The sequence below is a fragment of the Clinocottus analis genome, unplaced genomic scaffold, assembly GCF_023055335.1.
Source record: "Clinocottus analis isolate CAN_PGR_092001 unplaced genomic scaffold, fCliAna1.0.p SCAF_19, whole genome shotgun sequence".
Classification (NCBI taxonomy): Eukaryota; Metazoa; Chordata; class Actinopteri; order Perciformes; family Cottidae; genus Clinocottus; species Clinocottus analis.
In genome coordinates this window covers 10817631-10840901 of record NW_027175920.1, presented here as the reverse complement: position 1 = coordinate 10840901, position 23271 = coordinate 10817631, and the positions used below count along the sequence as shown (strand labels likewise).

General features: G+C 45.0%; 1 protein-coding gene across 10 annotated transcripts in view; it reads right to left on the bottom strand.

Moving 5' to 3' along the window:
• Nucleotides 1-67: 67 nt before the first annotated feature.
• grid2ipb (glutamate receptor, ionotropic, delta 2 (Grid2) interacting protein, b) overlaps nucleotides 68-23271 on the bottom strand; it is a 37974-nt gene continuing 14770 nt past the window's right edge. For 3 of the 10 annotated variants that reach the window (XM_068582911.1, XM_068582910.1, XM_068582912.1), the window contains 22 exons: nucleotides 20601-20879; nucleotides 18635-18720; nucleotides 16311-16380; nucleotides 14403-14555; nucleotides 14046-14201; nucleotides 13050-13201; nucleotides 12661-12795; nucleotides 11808-11893; nucleotides 11363-11513; nucleotides 10534-10835; nucleotides 10263-10307; nucleotides 8986-9759; nucleotides 8427-8579; nucleotides 8002-8089; nucleotides 7363-7452; nucleotides 4285-4481; nucleotides 4045-4200; nucleotides 3871-3957; nucleotides 3631-3760; nucleotides 3236-3354; nucleotides 2419-2583; nucleotides 68-1761 (listed from right to left, as the gene is read on the bottom strand). In XM_068582911.1, coding sequence (XP_068439012.1) covers nucleotides 1690-1761; nucleotides 2419-2583; nucleotides 3236-3354; nucleotides 3631-3760; nucleotides 3871-3957; nucleotides 4045-4200; nucleotides 4285-4481; nucleotides 7363-7452; nucleotides 8002-8089; nucleotides 8427-8579; nucleotides 8986-9759; nucleotides 10263-10307; nucleotides 10534-10835; nucleotides 11363-11513; nucleotides 11808-11893; nucleotides 12661-12795; nucleotides 13050-13201; nucleotides 14046-14201; nucleotides 14403-14555; nucleotides 16311-16380; nucleotides 18635-18720; nucleotides 20601-20879 — 3646 coding nt within the window. In that variant the 3' untranslated portion in view covers nucleotides 68-1689. Of the gene's footprint in view, nucleotides 1762-2418; nucleotides 2584-3235; nucleotides 3355-3630; nucleotides 3761-3870; nucleotides 3958-4044; nucleotides 4201-4284; nucleotides 4482-7329; nucleotides 7817-8001; nucleotides 8090-8426; nucleotides 8580-8985; nucleotides 9760-10262; nucleotides 10308-10494; nucleotides 10836-11362; nucleotides 11514-11807; nucleotides 11894-12660; nucleotides 12796-13049; nucleotides 13202-14045; nucleotides 14202-14402; nucleotides 14556-16310; nucleotides 16381-18634; nucleotides 18721-20600; nucleotides 20880-23271 lie in introns of those variants that run through there. The other 7 variants (XM_068582914.1, XM_068582913.1, XM_068582915.1 and 4 more) reach the window with 7 other exon arrangements.

Below are 23271 nucleotides of genomic sequence, written 5' to 3'. Positions count from 1 at the left end.
GTTTTTTTTTTCAAGCGATATTTCTTTATAACATCCTTCATTTGAAAGCGTTGAACAAAACGTTAAACATGAGCAACTCTCTGAAAACATATGAAACTATTATAAAAGGGAAAAATAATCAACTAGATCAACAGAACTGTATTTACTTTAAATCTAAATATATCCAGGGAGGGGAAATGCTACCTGCTGCACACCTTAACACACCAACATGCAGGGGATTTGGACAAGACACACTGTTACCACACGAGAGCAGCAAGGATTGCATTTTACGAGATCAGTCTCGACTGAAGCTGCACATGAAGAATAAATAAAATGGTACATTTCCAGATGACTCTCTTGAATCAGAAAAATAAACTAAAACAAAAGAAATGACGCGCTGTGCATAGCGAAAAACTGTAAATTTACACTCAATAGTTCTTCAACATTACAACACAGCTACAGGTTTTCTGTACGTTAGATGAGTCACGGCGACCAGAAAAGCAGGAAACTACCAATGAGGGTAGGTTTTTTTTTTTTTCCACATGCACATTTGACTTTCATCCATTCAGCCCGTTGGCCATCGGCAGGAGCCCCGCCACAATAAAGCTGCTCACCGGCCTGTCCTGAAGAGAACACCTTCTACGAAACTGATGTTTTTTTTAGCCAAATTTCCCCGTGTGCTGATGTAGTTTAGTGTCGCCTCACTGTGGAAGGTGTTCAGAGTGACGTTTGGCAAATAAATATGTTATTGAATACATTTTGAAGTCCATGAAGGCAAAATCACAACTGATGACAAAGCGTTGCCCTTTGACCGGACAGATTTCAGTGGCTGATGGTCACGATGGAGTCCAGTTGGCATGTGAGCCCTGGAGTCTAAAAGGCCGACTACAAAAGGTGGATGATCTCATATGTCTAAGCCAGTGAAGCCCACTGGTTTTACTGGTTAGCAGTGCGGTGGCTAATGTTTTTGTCATTTACACTGAAAATGATGGAGGCCAACTTCAGAGAGCATTGCGAAGATGAATCAATTTGGAACTATTTCAATGACACCATCTATTTGTTTTTCACAAATTCAGATGGACATTACGTTGCTTCACGTGGAAACGTGACGGTGTAAAGTTAAACCCTCCGATATTACTGCTAGTGTACGGGAAGCAGAGCGCTCCGCTGGAGGAGCGGTCTGTCATCAGTCTACATCTACGCTTAGTCTTTACAATTTTCAAATATGATCTGATAGAAAATATAAACTTTATATTGTCATGTATTAAACATAGCAAGTAATCTAACCATCCAGACCAGTTGTTTTTATTACTTACACCTCATTCTAATGCAGCATGAAGATGCACTGGAGCCATCTAAATGTGCATGGACGGTTTCCCTATTGTGCCTTTGTTCTATATCTACTATGCAATGTTTGTATTAAAGATGTAAATAATGTAAAGACTGGTTCGAGTCATCAGTGTGCGGTTGACCTGTGGACACCTGAAATAACAGTAAAGTAGCACGCGGAGCACTCGGTAGCTGTTGTGCTTATCTACAGATAAATACAGCGTGTTCTCATCCTGTTTGCTAAAGCAGACGTGCGCTCTGTTCCCGTCGGGGTTGAGTGTCTCTGGGTGTGATCTTGGCACTTTGGTTGTGGGGAGCAGAGTGAACTCAGAGCCGACCGGCCTGTCGATTTGGCCGGACGTCTGCCCGCTTTTCTTGCCTTCACCAGGCCAGAGGGGAGGACAGTCTGGGGCTTCTGGGGTTTTCTGGAGTCTGGGTCTCAGTGAGCGCTCTCTGCAAGACACAACACAGAATCACACGGGATTTATACTCTTTTCAACATGTTATTTTTTTCAGATTTGGTGCACAGTTTGTTATTGCACAGACGGCATCACTTCACAGCTCAAGCAATTCACAGCTGGCATGTCATTCATCACTTCATAGTACGGAGGGAAAAGAAGACGTCATGATGTAGAATGCAACATAAATGTCATGACATGTTATAGTATACCATAAAGATGATAGTAGTCGTGTAAGATATAGTATGTCATATAAAATGCCACTAAAACGTAAAAAAAAGGTCATTATAGTATTATATTCTAGATCTCAGTGAAAAATAATCATATTTAGAATAAGAACAATATAAATAGTATATGAATAAATAATCTAAGTGTTGGCAAATCATAGTGTAGAATAAAAATGTCAAAAAATGTAAGATGTCATAGTTTAGTATGTCATAGAAATTCCATTAAAAAAAATGCCATAATACATTATGCCATTAAAATGATGAATAAAAGGTCGTAGCAGGCTGCTGCAGTCTGTGTGGACCACCAGCCAAACTCCTCATTGTTCTGCAGGTTTCAATCTGTCAAACACCAGCTGCATATATTAAAATATGAGTCTGATATATGTGTCACAGCTGTAAGAGAACAATGCAGTTCGTTAGCTCACCTCAAACTTGCACATGAACTCGCCAAAGAGGCCGAAGAAGGACTCCGTGTTGGCGGACTTGCTGTCCTCTCCGAAGAAAGAAGCCACCTTGGAGAACTCCTCCATCGCTTGGGTCTGCAGCGACTCCAGAGACTGGATGGCAGGATGGCTGTTCTCCAAAAAGCTCTGTGGGGGCAAAAGGTCACACAGTTAAAGAGCGCTGACTCTCACACATTAAAGTCTTTTTACTTGAGGAGCTACACTGAACACAGTATAATGTCTTTATACAAACCAGAGGTGGTGGAAAGATGTGTGCATGTACCATGCATGGAGATCTGACAAAAGATGTAACTGAACTGCACTATGGGACATGTAGTATCCAGTGTTTTGGGGCTCATACTAAGCACTAAAAGCCAGGATACATTGGTCGGAAGCTGGAGTCAAGAGACAGGAAGCTTCGCCGAACATAAAGGCTGAAATGTTCGATCTTGGTTGATTTGTTTGGACAGTTGAAGCTTTTACACTTCAGCTTTAGTAGAAAAGAAACAAACAAGATGTAACGTGTTAGTGAGCTTCAGAGGAGCTGGTTGGCAGATTTCCAGAACTTTGTACAGAGCCTCGTTTCAGTCTCTATGCTACGCTGAACGGTTTCTGCATCGAGCTTCATATTGACTGTACCGACATGAAAAAGACGTTGATCTCCTCATCTAACTCAAGAAAGCATATTTCCCAAAACTTGTCCCTTCCATGCCACAAAATGTCAGCAATCAAGTCTCTTCCATAACCCAGCTCATCTTTACATTGTATGTGTATTATATGTTGAAAGCGGTTAGCGTACGCTCATGACGGAGGCAAAGTGGTCCTCGGAGGTGGGCGGGATCTTCAGACAGGCCTTCCTGATGTCCAGGATGGTGGAGCCGAGGTCACTCAGCTCTGCAGTGATGGCCCTCTGGTTCACTGAACACAGGACACACGGGAGCCGTTACTAACACCCTACATGGTTGAAATATTGTAAAACTGCGTCCAAATGGGCAAATCAGTTTGAAGAACCTGGTTCTCATAAAGACAAACATTACACAGTCATTTGAACATGACATCGCCATGACATGATGCTTTTACTCGAGTGTGCCTGCCCTGCTGCGCACATTCGCATTTCACCGCTTTTAGCTGCTAAATGATTCTTTTGGAAGTGAAGCAGCGCGACAGAGCGCTGCAGCTGTGACGTCAGCGTACCCTTGGCTGCCAGAGGCACTGTTGTGAGGTCTCTGGAAAAGTTGAGCAGCTCAGGGAAGTGTTGGCACAGAGACTTGGCCAGAATGTGGAGGAAGGTGGATTTCCCGTCTACGGTTTTGGTTGTGCTCAGCTGCGAGATAGAAAGGAAGGAATGAGGGAGCGAATGAGTAAATGACCCCTGAAAGGAAAAAAAAAAACACAGCGAAGATGAGCGTAATGTGGCTGAAGTCACTGCTGGACCTCGGTGAGGAAGTTGATCTTAAAACTAGTGGTCTTGTGGCTCTTGGGCTGGCCGTTGTTTAGGTAGTTCCCCATAGCGAGTACAAACTGTGGGCAAAAGAAAAAACAACTTAATGACCACAATGGGTGTGAAACTGGATGACTTCACACACATTCTTCCTCCCTTCTTTTTACCTCCAGGATTTTGGCAAGTTTCTTGCTGCTCTTCAGCTCCACCGAGGCCTTGTAGATGTAATCGTACGCCACCTTCATCTCCTCCGTCCTCTCCTGCAGGGTGGTCTTGAAGTGGAGGCTTCGCAGACGGGTTTTATACTCGGGCACCATCAGCATCTGGAACCCACAAAACAATCGTTCGCTGGAGATCTTTCCGTCTGGATCGGTCCCACTCGAGCTGGGAGCTCTTTGCGCGCGCACCTGGAAGATGAACTGGTCGGGCTCGCTCAGTTTGGCCGGGTCCTGCTCAAACTGCTCGTACTGTTTGACCTCTTCGTCGTCCGGCGCGTAGAGCAGCAGCTGCTTGATGTGAGCCGGCTCCAGCCGGTCGGTGCTCATGTTCATCAAGACCTCGCGCAGCTCGCTGGCCGAGAGCTTCAGGTGGGCGATGAGGATGGCTGCAGAGGAGGAAGAGGAGGAGGTATTGTGACGAGGATCAACATTTATGTGAACAAACCTTTCATCCCTCTCGGTTGATGTGTAACTTTCCATCACGTTCTTCACTAGGTTTCTGTGGCGTCAGATTGGTTATTAAACCCCTCGATAAAGTTGGTAATTAACAGTAAAAAACTAACATGTAGGTTTATTAATAGCAGAAGAAATCCATCATCCACAGTATAATTTAGTTTAGTCTACATAAAGTAACAGGGACACATCTGCTTGTCTTCAATAGAGACTTTGATGCTTATTGTCCAAAAATAGATTTAAATTTCACTTTTTCATTTGTATAGAGTATGTTATTTCCACATGCATGCACTGCAGTTGAGATATTATCAAGATGTACCACTTTTATACAACTCACTGTTAACAGAAACCTGAGTCAATTAAAGAAAATCAGCTTCTTTTTTTTTTTTTAACCTTTTAGCTTTTTTTTACAGCGCATGTTTATTACTCAATTTTAATAATTGCTATAATTCAAAATAGAATGGTGTAATGCTGTCAATACATTTTCATCAATAGTGTCGGCTGTGGTCATTTGCTCAAAGAGGATACAAAAGGTGTAGTAGATCAAAGTTTGTTCTTTGAGCTCAGTTTAAGGATCGATTTATTAATCCTAGAAGACCTTATCTTGGATAAGCGCTCTTATTTTGAAATTTGGTTAAATGATTTGTGTTTAAACTGTCTTCAGTGTTTCTGATGAGAGCTGATCGTGTGATAATAGTACGCTCTTATTCTGAAATTACGGCAAAATGGGTGGAGCTGAGAGCATGAAGAGCATTCCTGAGTACTGTGAGACTTTACTGTGCAGTAAAATAAGGTGGGTGTGTTGGGAAGCCACCCAGCATGCATTGGGGCAATAGACTCAACGTAACACAAGTATCATTTCATGTGTTCCTGCGTTTGGTGATCTTTTGCTCTACATTGTGCTTCACAACATCCCCACACTTTCATTACGGCTTCACACCTGGAAGCTACCGGTGAAGGCTGTGAACCTGAGCGATGCTGGTGCGTGATCGTGTTCACAGAGCCCAGAACTTTTTAATGAGCTACGAAGAAACACTTCATTATTATTCATCATGAAGTGGAACCTGTTGTTTTTGGATCACCCAGGGAAGACACATTTTCATCATGAGAACACGGACATTTATTCTCTTAATCACAGGAATGAGAGGATGAATCAGTCAGTATGTCATCACCGCTCTTATTGTGGAATCAAGGAAACACGGCAGCAAGAAAGACATCTTACAGAAACTAGTACAGCAGGTCAACCAGTAACACAAAGTACAGGATTATTGACAGGGATCGTGATCAATAACTCCACAGATCAACTCATTTACAGATACAAATGTCTCTCTGTTAGATTTATGATGGAAGAGAGTTAACAATATTTGTGATTTTAGATGAGAACATGCAGGTTATTGAGAAATCATTATGATCTGATGATGAGCGGTTATTCTTTTTCACAATAAAGGGTTACTTATACATGATCAGTATATCCAGAAGAATAGTAAACAATACACAACAAAATATAGTTTGAAATAGTGTAAGAAAAAAATACATGAACTCAACTGAAAGATCATAAATAAAATTTGGCATTTGATTTTGAGAGAATGTGAATCACTTCAACGTCGCCAATGAAACTGCAGAAACATGAAGAATTGTGCAATTAAAGCCGTTTCTTGCTAAGGTGTCATGCGAGTAGCATGCTTCTCTTCATCACTAAACGTCTCTTTCATGTTCAACTGGTACCTTCAGCTCTCACGCACCAACATCACTCGCAGGTTCACTGTCCTCACTGGTAACATCGAACTGTTTAACGGCGATAAAGTGTGGAAACATTGAGCAGCACAATGGGGGAGATAGAAAGACCAATAACGACGCAGGAACACACAAAAAGTATTTATTACCCCCAGTTCATGCTGGACGTTTTCCCAACACACCGACCTCACAGTCATATTAACACCGAGCAGGTTTTCTTTTTCAAAATAAGAGCGTTTATTGAGGATAACTCTATCCGCGATGAACAAACTTCATCCTCAAAATGAGCTCAAAGAACCAAATTAGTTGTGAGAATTAAGAAGATAATTAAAGCCCCGTAACAGCATGTTAGCCTCAACTAGTTCAGACACATTTGAAGAACAACAGACTGTAATAAAAATAAAAATAAAACTCCTCAGTCAAGACAGAAAAATGACAAATAACAGTATTTTCCAACACAGTGCATCAAATTCAAACCTGCAGTCTTTTAGTCGAGATAAACATGTCTGTTTACATTAGGTCATAGATTACAACCACACCTACAATGTGTTTGCTGTACAGACACCGAGGAGAAAAGCTTTGTGGGACAAACCTTCACCACAGTCCTATCTACATGAGGGTAACCTGAACTGGAAATTGCATAGTGTTTGTAAATTTCCCCAACTGACAAAAGAAACTCTCACTTTTATTGGGTAACAGAGGCCGTTGTTGTTGTTGTTGTTGTTGTTGTTGGAAGTGCTTTGAATCTCTCCTGACATGCTGCACTACACCCTGATGTAACCTCACATCATCCAGGACGACAAGTGTTGTCCTTTTCATTCACTTTGTTGCTGTTTCTATGTGACAGTTGTGTGAAAACTTACGTGAATGCATTTCACGTCACTTGTCATGAAACACTGTGAAGTGCATCGATGGAGAAAATCAATGTCAGCGATTTGCATTTTAAGATTATATGGAGTCAGTTCGGTGATAAGGAGCGATCGTTTAAATACTGTTACACGTGTGGTTTTGCCGGCGTCTCACGGACTGGAAACGCGACCTCTCAGGTGTGGCGGTCGGCCTTGTTTTTGTGGTACTCACAGGCGTTGTAGGCTTTCTTGTGGGACAGAATCTCCACCACGTCTTTCTTTTTAAAGTTCTCTGGCAGGAAGGCTGGCTCTGGAGGAGACACTGATAATATTAACAACAGTGTGAGGATGAGTTCTCCGGGCACCGGGGGGGTCAACACACACGCACAGACTCGCACACACAGACACACACACACGCACAGACACACAGTGTGGCTAGAAGTGGCAGGTTGATGGGTTAATAACACAGCTCTGCTTTGAGTCACCGGAGGCCAAAACGTCTGGAGATCTACAGTAAGTGATAGCACGGTGAGTGTTGCCTTTGGGCAGAGCTGTGTTATTACTGTGTTATTACGGATCTCTGTCAACACGGGAGAGGAGAGGGCCGTTATGGTGCCTTATGGAGAATGGATTGGATGAACGGGTGAATGGAGCGGCTCCAAAACAGGTTATGCAGAACATCATAACTGTGAAGGTACAAACAAAACAGGAGACGTCAATAGACACGACACGTATATTTACTTTCACTGTAAACGGGTTCCTCTGCTAATCTATCGGAGTATCACTCTGACAGTAAGCGGGATGTATATCAACATATGGCGGTGACTGCGGTGTGAGAACCGGTGACCACGACGAGTGCACGACGACTTACTGGATCGCCGTTGAGTCCCGAAGTGCAGATCGAGGTCCAAGTACTTCACCATGTCAGTGAGCTTGTCGTAGTCAGAGTCCTCTCCCAGCTGAACATAGACACATGGACACAGGCGAGGCTTTATTTATTTGATTTCCCATCTGATGGGGTCGTGAAGCGAGCCCAAAGATCCGCCACGAAATGTATTCTATTTACAAATACCAGATTAGTGCTTCCTCGCTGCCGTGACTCATCAGAGACACAACAAACAGGATGAGTAGGTCTTTCCAAATATGAGAAGAGGAACGTAGGAGTGACAAAATTCACAGCCAATGTGCGAAGATTCACACGTAATCTTACTGTATTTACTGTATCTGAGCTTTCACACGGAACCAATACAAATATCTTTCCATCACACAATGTCAAAGACTCATGTAATGACTCACCTGACCCCATATTGTTCCCTCAGAGTTCTCCACCTGCTCCCAACGCAGCCTCTTCACGCTCATGTGGTTGGCGTCCGAGGCGTGGTGGTTCGGCTTGGGCAGCGGAGGCGGGTCACAGGGTGGAGGAAGGGGTGGAGGCGGGGGCGGCGGTGCCTTGGAGATTTACATTTTGACATCACAACTTACATTTTTACCGAGACATTTTTGTAGCATTTTGTTTAGACAGTGTGAAATCATCTTACACACTCTCACATTAGACATAAAAGGTGAGATCGGACTCAATGCTGCACAGTTTCCACAGAAGTTTGAGATTTATCATCTTTTTTTTTATCACATTTCTCCTTTAAAAAATGGTTTTGTGATTTTTTTGGGGGGATTTCTTGAAATGTGTGACAGAAGCAAAGAGAAGGGGATCTGCCAATGCAGTGTTGTCTTAGTTCTGTCAATCTCAAGGTCTTACATGTGCATACACATATTGTGTGACGCCAAACATTGCAGCAAAAGTTCTGTTTCTAGATGCTCACTGCTGCGGCAAAACTACTGTAAACGTATACGTTACCTGTTGTGACTGGTGTTCCTGTCGCGGGGTTTCATAGGTTTTCGTGTGACTGGGGAGGGTGGAGTGGGAGGCCGGATGCTTGGAGAGCAGCGCGGGGCCTTGGCTCGGACACTGGGACGAGCTGTGATCCTGGAGGGACGGCGGCAGCGGGCCCTGGTAGCTGTGTTGGTGGTGGAGCTGGTGGTGCCTCTGGAGGACGAGCTGGCTCGGCCTCAGCGGCTGAGGGGAGGGCTGGGTGGAGGGCTGGTGGATGATGGGCTGCAGGATGGGCTGCGGCTGGCTGAGCTGCCGGGGGAGGTAGCAGGGGCGAGACGGCTGGGAGCAGCGCAGGGTGGTGGCGCCCAAGACGGTGTGGCTGTGCGAGAGGCGGGGGGGCGTGTTGCTGGCCTGAAAGCGCTGGTGACTTTTCTCGGCTTCTTCTCTGATCGAGAGCCCTTTGTTCAGAGGAGGTCGGCTGGACAGGATGGTCCTCAGAGGCGGCGGGGGCGGAGGGATGATGGGGTGCTGCGGCTGGAAGGGCATGCGGCTGCGGGGCACGTGCTCGGGGGAGAAGCGGACCTGCGGCAGGGGGTCGGTGAATTGGACGGGAGGCGGTATCAGAGCTTGGAAAGGCGGAGGAGGCGGGGGGCTCTGGGTGGGAGGAGGCGGGATGGGTTCAGAACCGGAGGAGTAGGTGGGAGAGGAGGCCTCGTCGCTGCTACTCTGGTCCTCACTGCTGCCGCTGCTGAGCTGGCGAGGCATGAAGCCCACGTCCTGGTCCTCCTGGAAACTCATCTGCAGGGAGGAGAAGTGCACCGTCAGACCTGAACATGACAACTCTCAGCTCAACGTAGTCCAACGCAAATAAAACAAGTAACAGATGCATTGTTTGGGCCTTATTTATTCATCTTGCTTATCAATCTTTCTCTTTTTATCTACAAATGGGACAGAAAAGTCATCAAAGACGACAAAATAAAATAAGATAACCTCATTTTAAAATGCATGCACTTAATATATTACCAGTGACCCACAACCCATCTATTAAGGAACACAAGAACTGCAATCGAATAATGTGAAGTTAACTATAAAATAGGAAAAGTAATACTAAAAAAGATCAGCTTTATGAAGTCAGGTAATTGTGCACTAAACGCTGCTTTCCTCGTTTCTGACGAACACGCTGACAAAGAAGTAACACGGCGTGCGTCATGTGCGTCAGCCAGCACCTTTAGATGAAACTTATCTTAAACCTTATATTACATTAGACTCTACGGTGAAACTGAGGATCATGTTTTACTTACAGGCACCCCTCTTCTTCTGAAACCATGACAACCACCTTCATATATCTGTTCATGTGACACAAGTGTTCATTGTAGCGTACATTAGAGCCGCTCTAATGTAAGCATGCAGCACTACAACGTTATTACTTCAGTCAAACGTAAATTTGCTTAGTATTTTACATGAACAAATGCACAACAGCAAGATTGTGTGTGAAATCAAAGCGTGTACTCTGAAGCGTGTGTGCATAATTACAGCGGATGATGCAGGAGATTGGAGGCGGGTCTTCCTCACCTCCTCGTAGTCGTTCTCCCCGGGTACGAAATCATCCACCAGAGTAACCCGGTGGCCCAGCTGCTCGCTCAGAGCGTCCAGGAACTTGTCCGTGTCCCGGCTGCGAGGCGGGCGGGAAAAGGTGAAGAGCTTCTTGCGGCGGGTCAGCGTGTTGGGGCCGCCGTCCGAGTGCTGAGGGGAGGCGGGCGGGCTCTCCAGGCTGACGTAGGGGTTGGAGTCCCCGCTGCTCTGGTGGTGGATCTCATACACGGGGGTGGGGAGCGGCTCCTTCCAGGACAGCGACAGGCCGGACTTACGACTACCTGCACAGAGGTGAATCAAAGAGAGTTGGCTGTGTTCAGCTGAGCTGCATGCGGCGCTCACGCTGCAGGCGTTACAGCCAGAGGGTTTTTGAAATGACTCACATTATGTTATTAATTCCTCAAGGAAGTATGTGTGACATTCTTGGCGACACATTTGAGTGAGTCCTAACGTGGTTCTGATGCCGTGTTCACATCGGATCGGTAAAACAAACTCATTTAAAACACTGAAACACGAGGCCGCAGATGAGAGACGTCAGCATTACTGATATATGTTCACAGCAAAGTTTCCACAATCAGCAGGTCGTATTTACAGCAAATCTCGAGTGACTTGAACACGGCATCCGTCACGTGCCACTGAGGCTCGAGGTTGTACTATGTTTGAAATCAATAACTCACTCTACGAATGCATCAAACCTAAACGGCACGCGGTTGTGAACCACTGATGAAAACATGTGCCTGGAAGCATGTTCACAGCGTGTGTGTGTGTGTGTATATTGGTGTGTGTGTGTGTGTCAGCCCCAGACTACCTGTGAGAGGGGGCAGAGTGAGGGGGGAGAGAGAGCGCCCGTAGGCCTCGGTCTGTCCCGGGCCCTCTGGCTCTGCTGAGCAGCCGCCCTGCAGCGGCGACACACTCTTCCCTGCGTACACGTTCTCCAGCTCCGTGTACACCCCTGTCATCTACGGGTGGAGGCATGATCAGCTGGTTAGCACACGATCGCTCCGACACATTCGCTTTGAAGGTCTGTTGCTTTTTAAAGCGCGTTTTTTTTGTTTTTTTTTTGTTAAAGGAACAATTTGCACATCACAGGTCGACTGCAACCACAAATTAAATTTTACTGCCACGCGTTAAATTGCAGCAATTACCTGCAGACCTTCAAATGATGTGAGGCCAGAGAGCACAGATAATATAACTAGCATTCAGGATGCCAGTTGCTGGAAAGCTTGGCGCTGAAAAGCTGCAGTTATACCTACATGACTGAGGTCAGGGGACTCGGGGAAGGAGGTCCCGTCTCCTGACTGCCTCTCCTCCGGGCTCCCAGATTCATCCACATGAATTCCTAAAGCACAATAAGGCATGAAGAGGAACACATGAGCCTCCTGCTTCCATCCACCTCCAGCCAAGACAGGAGAGAGGATGAAGCAGAGAGCATGAAGCAGAGAGGAACAAAAGACAAAGGCTTGGCTCCTGGTGCAGGAGTTAGCGATGAAAAAAGGGAAAACAGTGGAAACCATGAATGAAATGTGCCGTAAAAAAAACACTGTATGTGCTCAGGGACATCGTGTAAAGCACAGATGGGATGTGTATGAGTATGAGTTAATGTATGAATGTATGATGGCCATGTATGTCTCGCGTAGCCTTCAAATATCCACAGAGGATTTGCTGAGCACGCCTCTTTTACAGTCCAACAAACACAGATTCCCACCTGGGAGCTGACCAGTAGGAGCACAGCCTGATTATGGAGCCGTTCAACTGGAGCGACTGGCGGGTTCGATGCCCAACGGAATATAAATAGACGGTAACGTATGTCCGGGGATTGTAACCCAAAACCCTCGCTATACAGTCGTTGTTAAACCTGGAAACCACTGACTAGCACAACCTTTTAAGTTGATATAGTCAGAATGTTTAACCTCAGCAGAGCGAGTCAGCTCGGTTTCAAGTCAAACAAATAATTATGAAATCACCATTCAGTTGCGAGTGTCTTAATTTATGAGCGAATTTTGTTGTGGAGTGGAGCTGGAAAGCTTTTGAAAACCTTGATTTAACCCAGTGGCGATTACACTGGTTTCTAACTCCTCGCCCTCGCTGTCGCCATGCGCAGCGTACCCATTCCCAGGTGAGTCCCGATGATGCAGTCGTCGGAGCTCCTCTGTCGAACGATGCCGCGGTACGACGTGCCCGTCACGCGCATGGAGCTGCTCCGGCGGTGGTGCTCCGGGCCGACTTCGGGCTCCAACACGGCTGCAAAACACGCACATGCACACGTTTCCCGTTGATCTCGAGCTCATTACGTACAGCTGCTCCTCTGCGGCGGTGTTAATTATGAAGAACCGGCCTCGGATCACATCGAACACCAGGTGGTGGACTTTCAATTTCATCAGCCATTTTTTTTATCATATTGTTTTCCACCTGACACGATAGGAATAATTAATCAAACAAGCAACTTATTGATCGTCGGCTGATACTGCATGTGTGTAATTTCCACGTCGGCTCACCATTGCTCTTGAACCCAAGGAAGCGCGACAGCTTGCCCTGGCAGCGCTCCTGTTCGTCGTACGTCAGCAGCTGGTAGATGAACTGCCAGATCAGCTGTTTGGCCGGAGTGTCCAACACCGGAAACACGTCTACGATCAGAGTGTCCACGTTCCTGCAAACGCACAATGCATCCTTACACATATTTATATAACCAAGCGCTTACTGATGGGTAATTTATTGCCACGTGATGTCAGGACCTGGCTTCAGATTTATATTCTTTGCATCTGTAATGGGAGTGAAATACAGGATGAAAGCAGATTATAGGTGGGAGGATAGCGGGGATGTCACTTATGGTAGGAGTTACGCCTCCGGGGGGGTTATACTGTTTACTATTTTGCTTATAATCCAGCAGAATCGCATGTTTGCATCATCTGCACAGCTCCATCCATCTCTTGTGCTCAAGCCGTCATCCTTGAGAAAATGTGATCCGTGTGTAATGGGAAGATTAAACTTCCTGCTTAGCTATGTGCATTTGTTTCCCCACTGCTTTTCTCTCGCTGTCCTGTCACCATCCTTTCTACCCATCTCTCTCTCTCTCTTTTGCCTGCATTAAGAGCAATCCTCAGCAGCCTGATATATCGGGCACACGGTCTCCCAGGCAACAGCTAAATTTCTGTCAATGTAAGCTCGCTAGTTAAGAGTCTCTTGCCACCGAGATAGTTTGAAAACCTAACTTTAAGCTGCATCATTTTCAACTGTCTCTTGCAACCATTTAGAGCTGCCAACCTAATGTACCGATGTTCCCGACTGAAGCTGCGTGACTTTAACATTTTCTTGACTCTCCAAGTTCTCTGCAACAACTCCAGCAGCTGCTTCTCTCCCCACTTCCTCCCTCAGCTCTCTTCCATCTGTTTAATATTGCATCGCTGCAGACCTCCGTGTTTCTTACTCCTCACACATCCCTCCAGGCTCCAGGTCTACGACTTCCATTCATAGACCCTCTCCATCCCACTGACCTGTGCTGGAAGAAGGTCTCCAGGGACTTGCAGACCGTGTACCTCTCCTGGATGGTCAGCAGGTGCTCCAGCTGCTGGCTGAAGGTCCGCCCGTGGACTTTGATGCTCGGTGGAAGAATCTCTGCCACCCACTGCAGCGAGCTGAGAGCTGGAGACCTGGACAGCAGACACAGAAGAAGATCCCGCTTGTGCTTTAATCCGTACATGTTAACTCACTAAAGCATAGTTTCTCCTTTCTTCTGCGTCCCTATTGAAAATAATACAGCGTAACTCGACCGAGGGGTGTGACGTGTTTGTCTCTGCAGATCGTGGTCTGCTGAATTAAAAAGGTCAGGCTTGTTGTTTGCGTTTAATGACCTGGAGCGCGGTATCGTTGTGGGAGCCAGGCTTGAAGACTCCTCTGGGTCGGTTTGGTCTGAGGAGTAGTCAGACGGACCCTCCTCCACCACCAGGGTGGGCATCGCCCCGCTGCCCTGCAGCATGGACACCACCTTCTCGTGGGAACAGTTCCTACAAAGAGAGAGAGAGATTAAGAAAGAGAGGGAGATAAGTTAATGACGGAGAGCTGATGAACTTGGAGCTATAAAGCTCATGAATTAGAGTAATGAAATCTGTTCTTACAAACTAACGATATGATGTTATTTATATAAGAAGGCTCTTAAACTTGTCTGTGACTCCTGATAATATAATGTAAAACTGTGTAATCGTGCTCAAGTTGCACACTTCACATGAGAACAGCCGAGCCGGTTGCATTTACCGATGAAGACGGTGAAGAAGAGCTAGTTTAAATAATTTGTGCTGCAATTAAGAATTATATTTGTATTCATCGGATTGAATTGATTAAAAAAAGAAGGTAAGCTTTCTCAAATATAACCCGTAAAGTAGAGAAAATAATATTTTTTCAGAGCATCTTGTAAAATAGTGCATCACTTATTAACTTTAGATTTCCGGAGAAATTTGTATCAAGCTACTAACAAGGACATATACAGAGAGTAACACTGAAATGCATTGGTTTATGGCATTGATTTTATCCTGTAACATGGTGACTCCTCTACGAGTCCTTATAGACACAGGCTTTTCTTTATGTTAAAAAAGTAAGAACATCGTATTCTTTTAAATCAGATGCTGTATTGATGAGGAAGACTTGTATGTTTTGATAAACCTGAGAGGACTGTGTCTACATTATTATTATTATAGATATTAAAGATATTGGTAGAGACCATACACTATTTGCTCCCTCTGTAAACACGAGCAGCTCCAACACATCTTGTACTTTATTTCTTTTTCTCTCTGTGGTGAACAACTCCCACTGTTTTCCTGATCACCTCCTACTGCTGCAGCACCGCGTTATCAGGGAGAGCAGGGAAATTATACAGCGCCAATCAAATCTGTACATCGGGCAGCCATGGGAACAGCTCTGCGATTCTCCTCTCACGTGACTGTCAGGGTGGCAGGATGAGTAATGCGGTTTCGTGGTTTTTTCACACAGCACCGGGTGCGTTGACTGATACGTTGATGTACGGGATTTGCTGAGCTCGTAGAGGCGCGGTTCAATTTCATCCACTTTGTTATACGCACTCCCACAGAAAGTCAAGAGGCAGGAGGTCAAGAAGTTGTAAAGTCCACACAAGTACGACGGCTGCTCCCACAAGGGAAGTTTACAGGCTGTGCTCAGGCGCATTGGTTCGCACATACATACATACTGTACCTGCTGATGTTACAGTAGCATTCATAGTTCAAAGACTAGAGAGATGGGAGGTAGATCTTCTTATCCAACTCTGAATGAGTACATTTCTTTACATGTTGAATCATAGAGTAAATGTCCAATACATCTGTCAATTTTATCCAATTTATTTCTCAATTAGGCTCATGGTATAGTTACACTTGTTTGTTGGTTCAGATCCATACTTTTACATTTTGTAAAGCTGCGTGTTTTAAGAGGGTTTTTAGTTCATCGCTGAGACGTTTAATTTTCCCCTGAGGATGACTAACCCGAAGCGAGACAGCTCCGCTCTGCAACTGTACAACATTAATGAAAGGGAAACTATAACCAAAATAAAAGCTTCATGGGTTCTGTGATGGGTTATCTGGCACAGTAAAAGATGGATTTCATAGCAGCAGATGGATTCTCCGGGAGAGAAACAAGTATCTAAATATAATGGCTGAGTTCAAGCACTTGGATAGCAGGTAAAGACAAAATACTACTACAACTACTACTGCTGCTAATAATAATAATAATAATGTCTTCCATTAAAAAAGGCAAACCTCATGTCCAGTCCATTGAGGAAGAGGATACGGTCGCCTATTTTCAGTCCACATTCCTCAGCAGGACTATCTGAGAGGGAGACAGAGATGGCAGAAAATCAAATCAGAGATTGCAAAGGGATTCTGGCACAAGCTCACCGGCTAACAAGGTGCGCCGAACAGACGGGCAGAGCAGGGAGAGATGGTGACTAATGTGATGCTGTCACTCTGACATCCAACAAAGCCCGTCAACAAGCGAGATGCTCTCCGTGCTAAATTCTCATTACGTAAGGAAACAGCGCTGTCAAAACAGTCCCTGTGGAATCTGTTCTGCCGACACTGTGCCCGTCCGCCGTCGCCTCCTCATCTGTCAACTCGCAGCTGGGTTTGCCTCACGCTGAATGCCCCAGCGTTTGCTTTCACTCCAAAGTTTGGACACAACAAAGTGGCCGTGTGATTGTGTCGTGCGCGCACACACAATCACACGGACCACGAGGCTGGAAAGAGTTTGAGATGTTTACCCTCAGTAACGGATCGGTGTTGAGATCACGATGAGAGACACGCTATCCACCCCCACCATCTCCATACCAACCTCCATGAGGCCCACTGAGTCAGTTCTCTCTGGCCGCTGCAGCACACGATGGTGGGAGGTGGTGGTGGGCGGGAACAGTGCAGTCATCATCAAACACACGCACACATAACACACACACACACACACACACCTCCCTCATCACCAAGGAACCTGGCAAATTCCCTGAACAGTAACTTCACAGCCGCTCTTGTCTGCTACTTTTGTTTGGGAAAGCAATATCAGTTCATTAGAGAACCTTTTACCGCCGGAAATTTGGAAAACAAATACGGAAATAAACAAAGTGCTTACCAAAAGGTTTTACGCAGACAAATATTTAATAGTGAGTTTCATTTTCCAACAATAATGTCTCTGTAGCATAACTGCAGGCCGTAGTAATTAAAAAGAAAAAAGCCTGCGGTCATGTTCCGATGTAAATATATTAAAGATGCTATAGAAACTATCTATAGTTAGATAATAAAACAACTTTATAACTTCAAAGGGCTAGTTTGACTTTGGGACTTTTGTGTATTTGTATCCTTCACTGGAGTTTTATAAGAAGTTAGACCACTCTTCATCTAAACTAGCCTGGCTCCATATAAAAGTAACAAAACTAAATCACATGGGTTTAAAAAAATATTTAAATGCTCACTAACAAGTTCATTACTTCATTTTTGACGTGTTGGTAGGTCTTCATGCTAAGCTAACCAGCTGCTGGCCGTAGCTTAGTATTTACCAGACTGACATGGTGTCGATCTGCTCATTTAAGGCAAGCAGGAAGGTGTATTATTAAAGTGTCATCATTCAAGCAAGCCCTGAAAACACACCTCTTCCCACTGGCCTTCACCTGTCGAACCCCTGCCCCCCCGCTACGCCGCACGCAGCCGATTCAGTTTGCTTTCCTTCCTTTGTCACCTAAAATGTTCTGTTTGTTTGTTTTGTTTGCTTTTGTCTTCCCATTTTTGTTCTGTTCTGTTTGTTATTGTCTCTTGTCCGTAATGTAAAGCGTCTTTGCGTATCTATAAAATATAAGTTGAAGTTATTATTATTTATCTTCTGTCATATCTCGGTTTGTTTGTTGTTATTAGAGTGTGTAGGTTTACTGAGCGCGTCCATGGGCATCCCTTTGATTAACTCAGGGAGTAAAAGAGTCTGTCCGAACACTAAGAAGCTTTTGTGAGACGCTGTGAAGAAAAATCACAAGTGAAAAGTATTAAAATTAACTTTGTGATGAAGCGTGTGGGAAGTGCAGGATGACGATAAGTGATGAAATGATGAAGGTATGATGTTTATATAACATCGTATTTATTTTTATGTAATTGTAAGATTGTGTCTTGACCTTTAAATCATTTCTGCAAAATAATAATACACTGTGACAATTGGTACAATTTGTGTTAAGCATTAAAAATAAACATGAATGTAACCGCGTACCACTGACTGACTCTTTAAGTGTTTGTTACAGTGCAGAACAGCCTGTTTCAAGTGCTTTACTCTCACCGATGGTGAGTCAGACTAACACGCTTCCTGGTACAGTCACAATCACACACAAACACCTCCTGGCCACCTTCAACCCCCAGCGGCTGGCGGCACAGCAGGCTCACCCACATCCAACACATCCGCCCCTCCCCTTATTCGCCTGCAAACACAGAACAATGTTTGGGCCAAACCATGCAGGCAACACACACACACAAAGTGAGAGTGAGAGAGTGAGAGAGAGAGAGAGAGAGAGAGAGAGCATCCATCAGGGCTGCACTGCTCGGGCCTTGGGAAGAAGTACCTGAGATAACGGAGTCGATGCAGACGGGGGCGTGACCTCGCAGCGTGAAGCCGAAGTTCTTCTTCCCCCGGTAGACACGAATGATCCTGAGGAACGGCAGGAAGTGAGACGTGTCAGAAAGAGTGAAAAATGACATTCGAAAGGTTTTCAAATGGTTTGATTTGTCAAACCAATAGTCCAAAAGACAATAATATTCAGTTTAGAGTAACAGAAAACACAGAGAGGTGGCAACGTGTGACATGTGAGACAGTGGAGCCAGACACTGATCTGCATTTGATGGATATAAATGATTTATGAGTAATTCCAATTGTTCTCATTGATGGTTTCAGCATTAATCATTTAATGCTGATGCCTATGAATGGACAGATGTCTCTGGATGGTGAGGACTCATCACTGCTGTCTGTAAGTCTGTTTGTGCTTCTCTTTTGTTTTCATGTGTCACATCCTGTGAGTGGGAGTCTGACGTGAGGGCAGTGACGCTCGTATTTACAGTATTTTTCTGCAATCGAACTTTGTGACTTGGCTTTTGTTAGTGCATGCCGGCGAGCGCAGCCTGGACGGGCTTTTATTCTCCAGCTTCCGGCAAAACAAAAATGATTCAGGACGTTCGGAGCGCAGAAAAAAAGCTCTGACATTTTGCTGATTGTGGGGCTTTTGCTCTCATTCAACCCAGCGGAGGAATACAACGTGGATCCTCCCGTTGCATCAAAGATGAGACGCTCGTGGTGTCTATCCACCGGTGCGTTGCCATGGAAACGACTCAAGGCAACAGTGCCTTAATACGTAAACAGGGGGAAGACAAAAAAAAAGACGGGAGGAGGGGAGAGAATAACAGACAGATCCGTTATTTTTGATAGTCGCAGTTACTGGCTGTTATGCAAGACGAGCTAAATGCAGAAGTGCGCATTGAGCATGCGTGTGTGTGTGTGTGTGTGTGTGTGTGTGTGAGAGAGAGAAGGGTGTTTGCCATCAGCTGTACTTTGTACTGATAAGTCATTGAGCCCAAAAATATTACATATAAGGACCCGAATGAATCAGTCACTTAATGAAACCACTGGGACATTAACTCATCGCTCACTGCGCAGCAGCTCCCACACCGGCCGAAGTAGACACCTACCAACCTCCAGTGATCTCATTCGAGTATCTTTAACAACGTGTCTGCTTGTGAAAACACTGTCGTAAAAGGACCGTCCACTAAAAAAACACATAAAAAGAGATTAGTCGGCTTAAAAGTTATTAGCAATGGAGAATCCATCCGTCTATCTCGTGTTTCTCTACTGGGGAAGGACAACAGTGTTGCACAACACTCTAAAGTGGTATTATTCAGCTCAGGGAAGGCGCCAGCATGCACCACTTACACCACACATGATGTAACCGCTCCCATTTAACACAATCAGTGTGCCCCCTCCTGTTGTGTGACCTGCCAATATTATAACACTTGAGATGATCAGCTGCACATCTTCACTCCCATGTGGATGGAGACGGATCTTTGGGATTTAGTTAGTTAGTGTAGGAGTGCCCCCCCCACCACCACCTGTAATCCTGCATTAAATCCACTGTGGTGTTATTAATTGGACAATCATGTGGTCAGCATGTTAGTGGGTGGAGGTTGAACGCTCAGGGGAGGATTAACATGTTGAATTGATGAGGTACGAACAAAGAAGTGGCAGTTTCAGTTTGGCAAAATTGAAACAACTTAAATTGTGGTTTTACTGTTAATATTTTTTATACCGCAGAGTAGTTTTTTTTAAGTTCAGCTTCGTGACGCGACTCAGAGGCAAACACAAGCTTTAGGAAGGACAAAACAGCGAGGACGGGAAAGAGACACTGTCCTCTGTTTCACGTACATTTTCAAGAAACCCGGCCTGTAAATGTCTAAATAATAGAGTAAATATTTGGCTGCTGCATTGTGCGTTGAGATGAAACTGTTGGCGGCCCGGTTTCCATCTCGAACGCGTGTGCTCACCTCTGATTGGGTCCAATGGGGGGATGTGGTGGGATCCCAGAGACAGACTTCCTTAAGCCCCTGTCTCTCTCCGCCTCCCCCCTCCCCCCGGGTTCTCCATCCCTGGGCACGGAGCTGGCCCGTTTGGACCCGTGGTGCCGGTCGGAGTGATCCTCGCTCCGACTGCGCCGGATCCTGCCCTGCGGCTCACTGATGCTCTTGCTGCGGCAGAGTCGGTTGATCACGTTCTGGGACACGGCCTCGTCGAAGCGCTGCCGGTGCTTCTTGGGAATGAAGATTCTGGCGAACATGGTGGCATGTGAGAGAAATAAAAAAAAAATTAAAAAAAAGGGGCCGATGTTAGTTTTTGTCCTCAGAAAAAGAGTCGGAAAGCAGATGGATCTACATCACAGATCCACCTCGATCCATTTTGAAAACACGAGAGTCCAGAAGCCGAGACCTCGGATTCAAACATCCAGCATGAGCAGAGACTAAAAAGTCATGATCAACTGAATCGTTGCTGACTCAATCTTCACAATCCAAGTCCAGACTAATTCAAATCAACAGGCTCTCTCCTCCAAGACTCAAAGAAAAAAGGCTTTTGTTGGACAGGCGAGGGGTCCCTCCCCCTGGACACGGTCGGCTGCCCCCGGAGACGAGAAGAGAGGAGAAGTTAAACTCCCGTTCAGCCAGAGGCGAGAGATCTTTCTCTGAGGAGAGAGACTGGCGAGGAAATGTTGGCGTCACTTGCTGCTTGCCGGAGTCTCACTGCAGCAGCGTGAGGCACCCGAGCCAGAATACAGCGAGAGGAAAAGGTGTGGGAGTGAGCGAGCGCGGGATTTCTCCTCTGCTCTCTCTCTCTCTCTCTCCCCATCTATGTCATCCTCTCTTTCTCTCTCTCTCTCTCTCTCTCCTACACTTCCGTCCACGCTTCACCTCTGTGACTCTGTCAGTGTGAGCACAAAGCAGGAAGCTGTCATCATCTTAATGAACCAAAACGTTTATTTTTTGGGGGTTTTATGAGGTGTAAGTAACCTAATCAAAAGCAGAAGTAATAGTAGGTTTACTCAATTTTAACTTAATTAATCACTCATTTAAATTTAGCGTCCAGTATTTTAGCGGCATTTTCATCTCTTGATAAAAGAAGAGCAGCTTCGTCACTAAGCACTAACAACAACAACAAGGGGAACAAACGTCACAAACGGCAAACTAAAAGCTCCTTTGGCGTATATTTTTTTAAAGGGATAGCCCAGAGATTTTAGTGTTATACTTCCATAATGTTCCATAAACTTGTGATTGGGAGACATGCTAGAAAACAAATGGTCGAAATCGGTACAGCAGAGATGGAGATATGCAGACTTTTTAATCCATAGTACGGATCAATCTCCAACCATGCTGGATCCTACAGTTCCCATAATGCAACTTTTTCAAAGTATCATGAGAGAAGGTGAGGTTAAAGGGAAATCGCAGCGTGCCTTCTCATCCTCTGTCTATCATCTGTCTGTGATCCCAAATGGATCACAGACGTTGTCATTTACCGTGTTGGCTTTCAGCTCGGGATTCATCTTCCCAGAATACTTTGAATCCTTCACTCAAGAATCATATCATATCTTTGTCCACAGTGCAATATTGTCTATTAAGGCCGCTGACGACGAAACTAATTACCCAGAGGAAATGCACTTAGTTACAACACTGTGTGCCCACCCAAGAAAACTTATCCTTTTGAAGCATGTGTACAATTAAGATTACTGTCGGAGGGGTAGAGTGCGAACATCCTCACAGGTCGCGTTATTAAAACGGTGTGCACACATGTGTGGGTGGCTGCCTTGTCTCCCGATAGCAGTCCTTATCACTTGAATGAAATGTTGTCTGCTGTCGTCGTGTGCGTGGGACGACTCATTTTGTTTTGTTCTCAGTCAACACTGTTGTTTGGTAAACAGCCAGCCTTCAACACGAAAAATAACGTACAGTCCACACTCAGCCCCCTTTTTGGCATTTTGCTAGCTTACTGTGGCACAAAATGCATTTTTATTTTGTATACTGGGTTTGGTGTTGAACGCAATACTTTTTTTCTCCTGACTAGTACAATTTCCTGTGAGATTTTAAGTCTTGTTTACATGTTCTTTCACCAAATGGTTTGTAATTTAGATTTTATTCCAGTAAAGGTCTCACATGGCTGCTTGTGTTGAGACAGGATTCATCATTGAAACTGTCTTCTATGGTGAAAAAACAAAAACGTTTAGCCGTCTTTAGAGGAAGGTATTATACTATACATGTACATGCATCATACACACAAATAGAGAAATATTCAGTAAATACCCAGCTTTGTTTGTTTTGTGCAATATCTTAATTTATCTCTTAAATAATTATCTGAAAAACGTGAAATCGAATACGAGAGTCTCGAAACATATTGAAACATTTCATCCAGTTCTTGGCTGAACAATCTCACAGATGTTTGTTGTAGGAATAGTTTGGCTTTTTGGGAAATAATCATATTTGCTTTCTTGCTGAGCTTTAGATGAGACGATAGATACCATTCGCCTGTATCTTCTCGTCAAACTCGAAAAGTGTATTTCAAATAATTGGTTTCAGCCCACTAAACTAGCCTCTTAAAAAAGGAAAAAATGGCCAAAATCACCTCATTTTGGAGGGTTTCTTCTCATAAAAACGGGGGAACCTACAGCATGCCCAA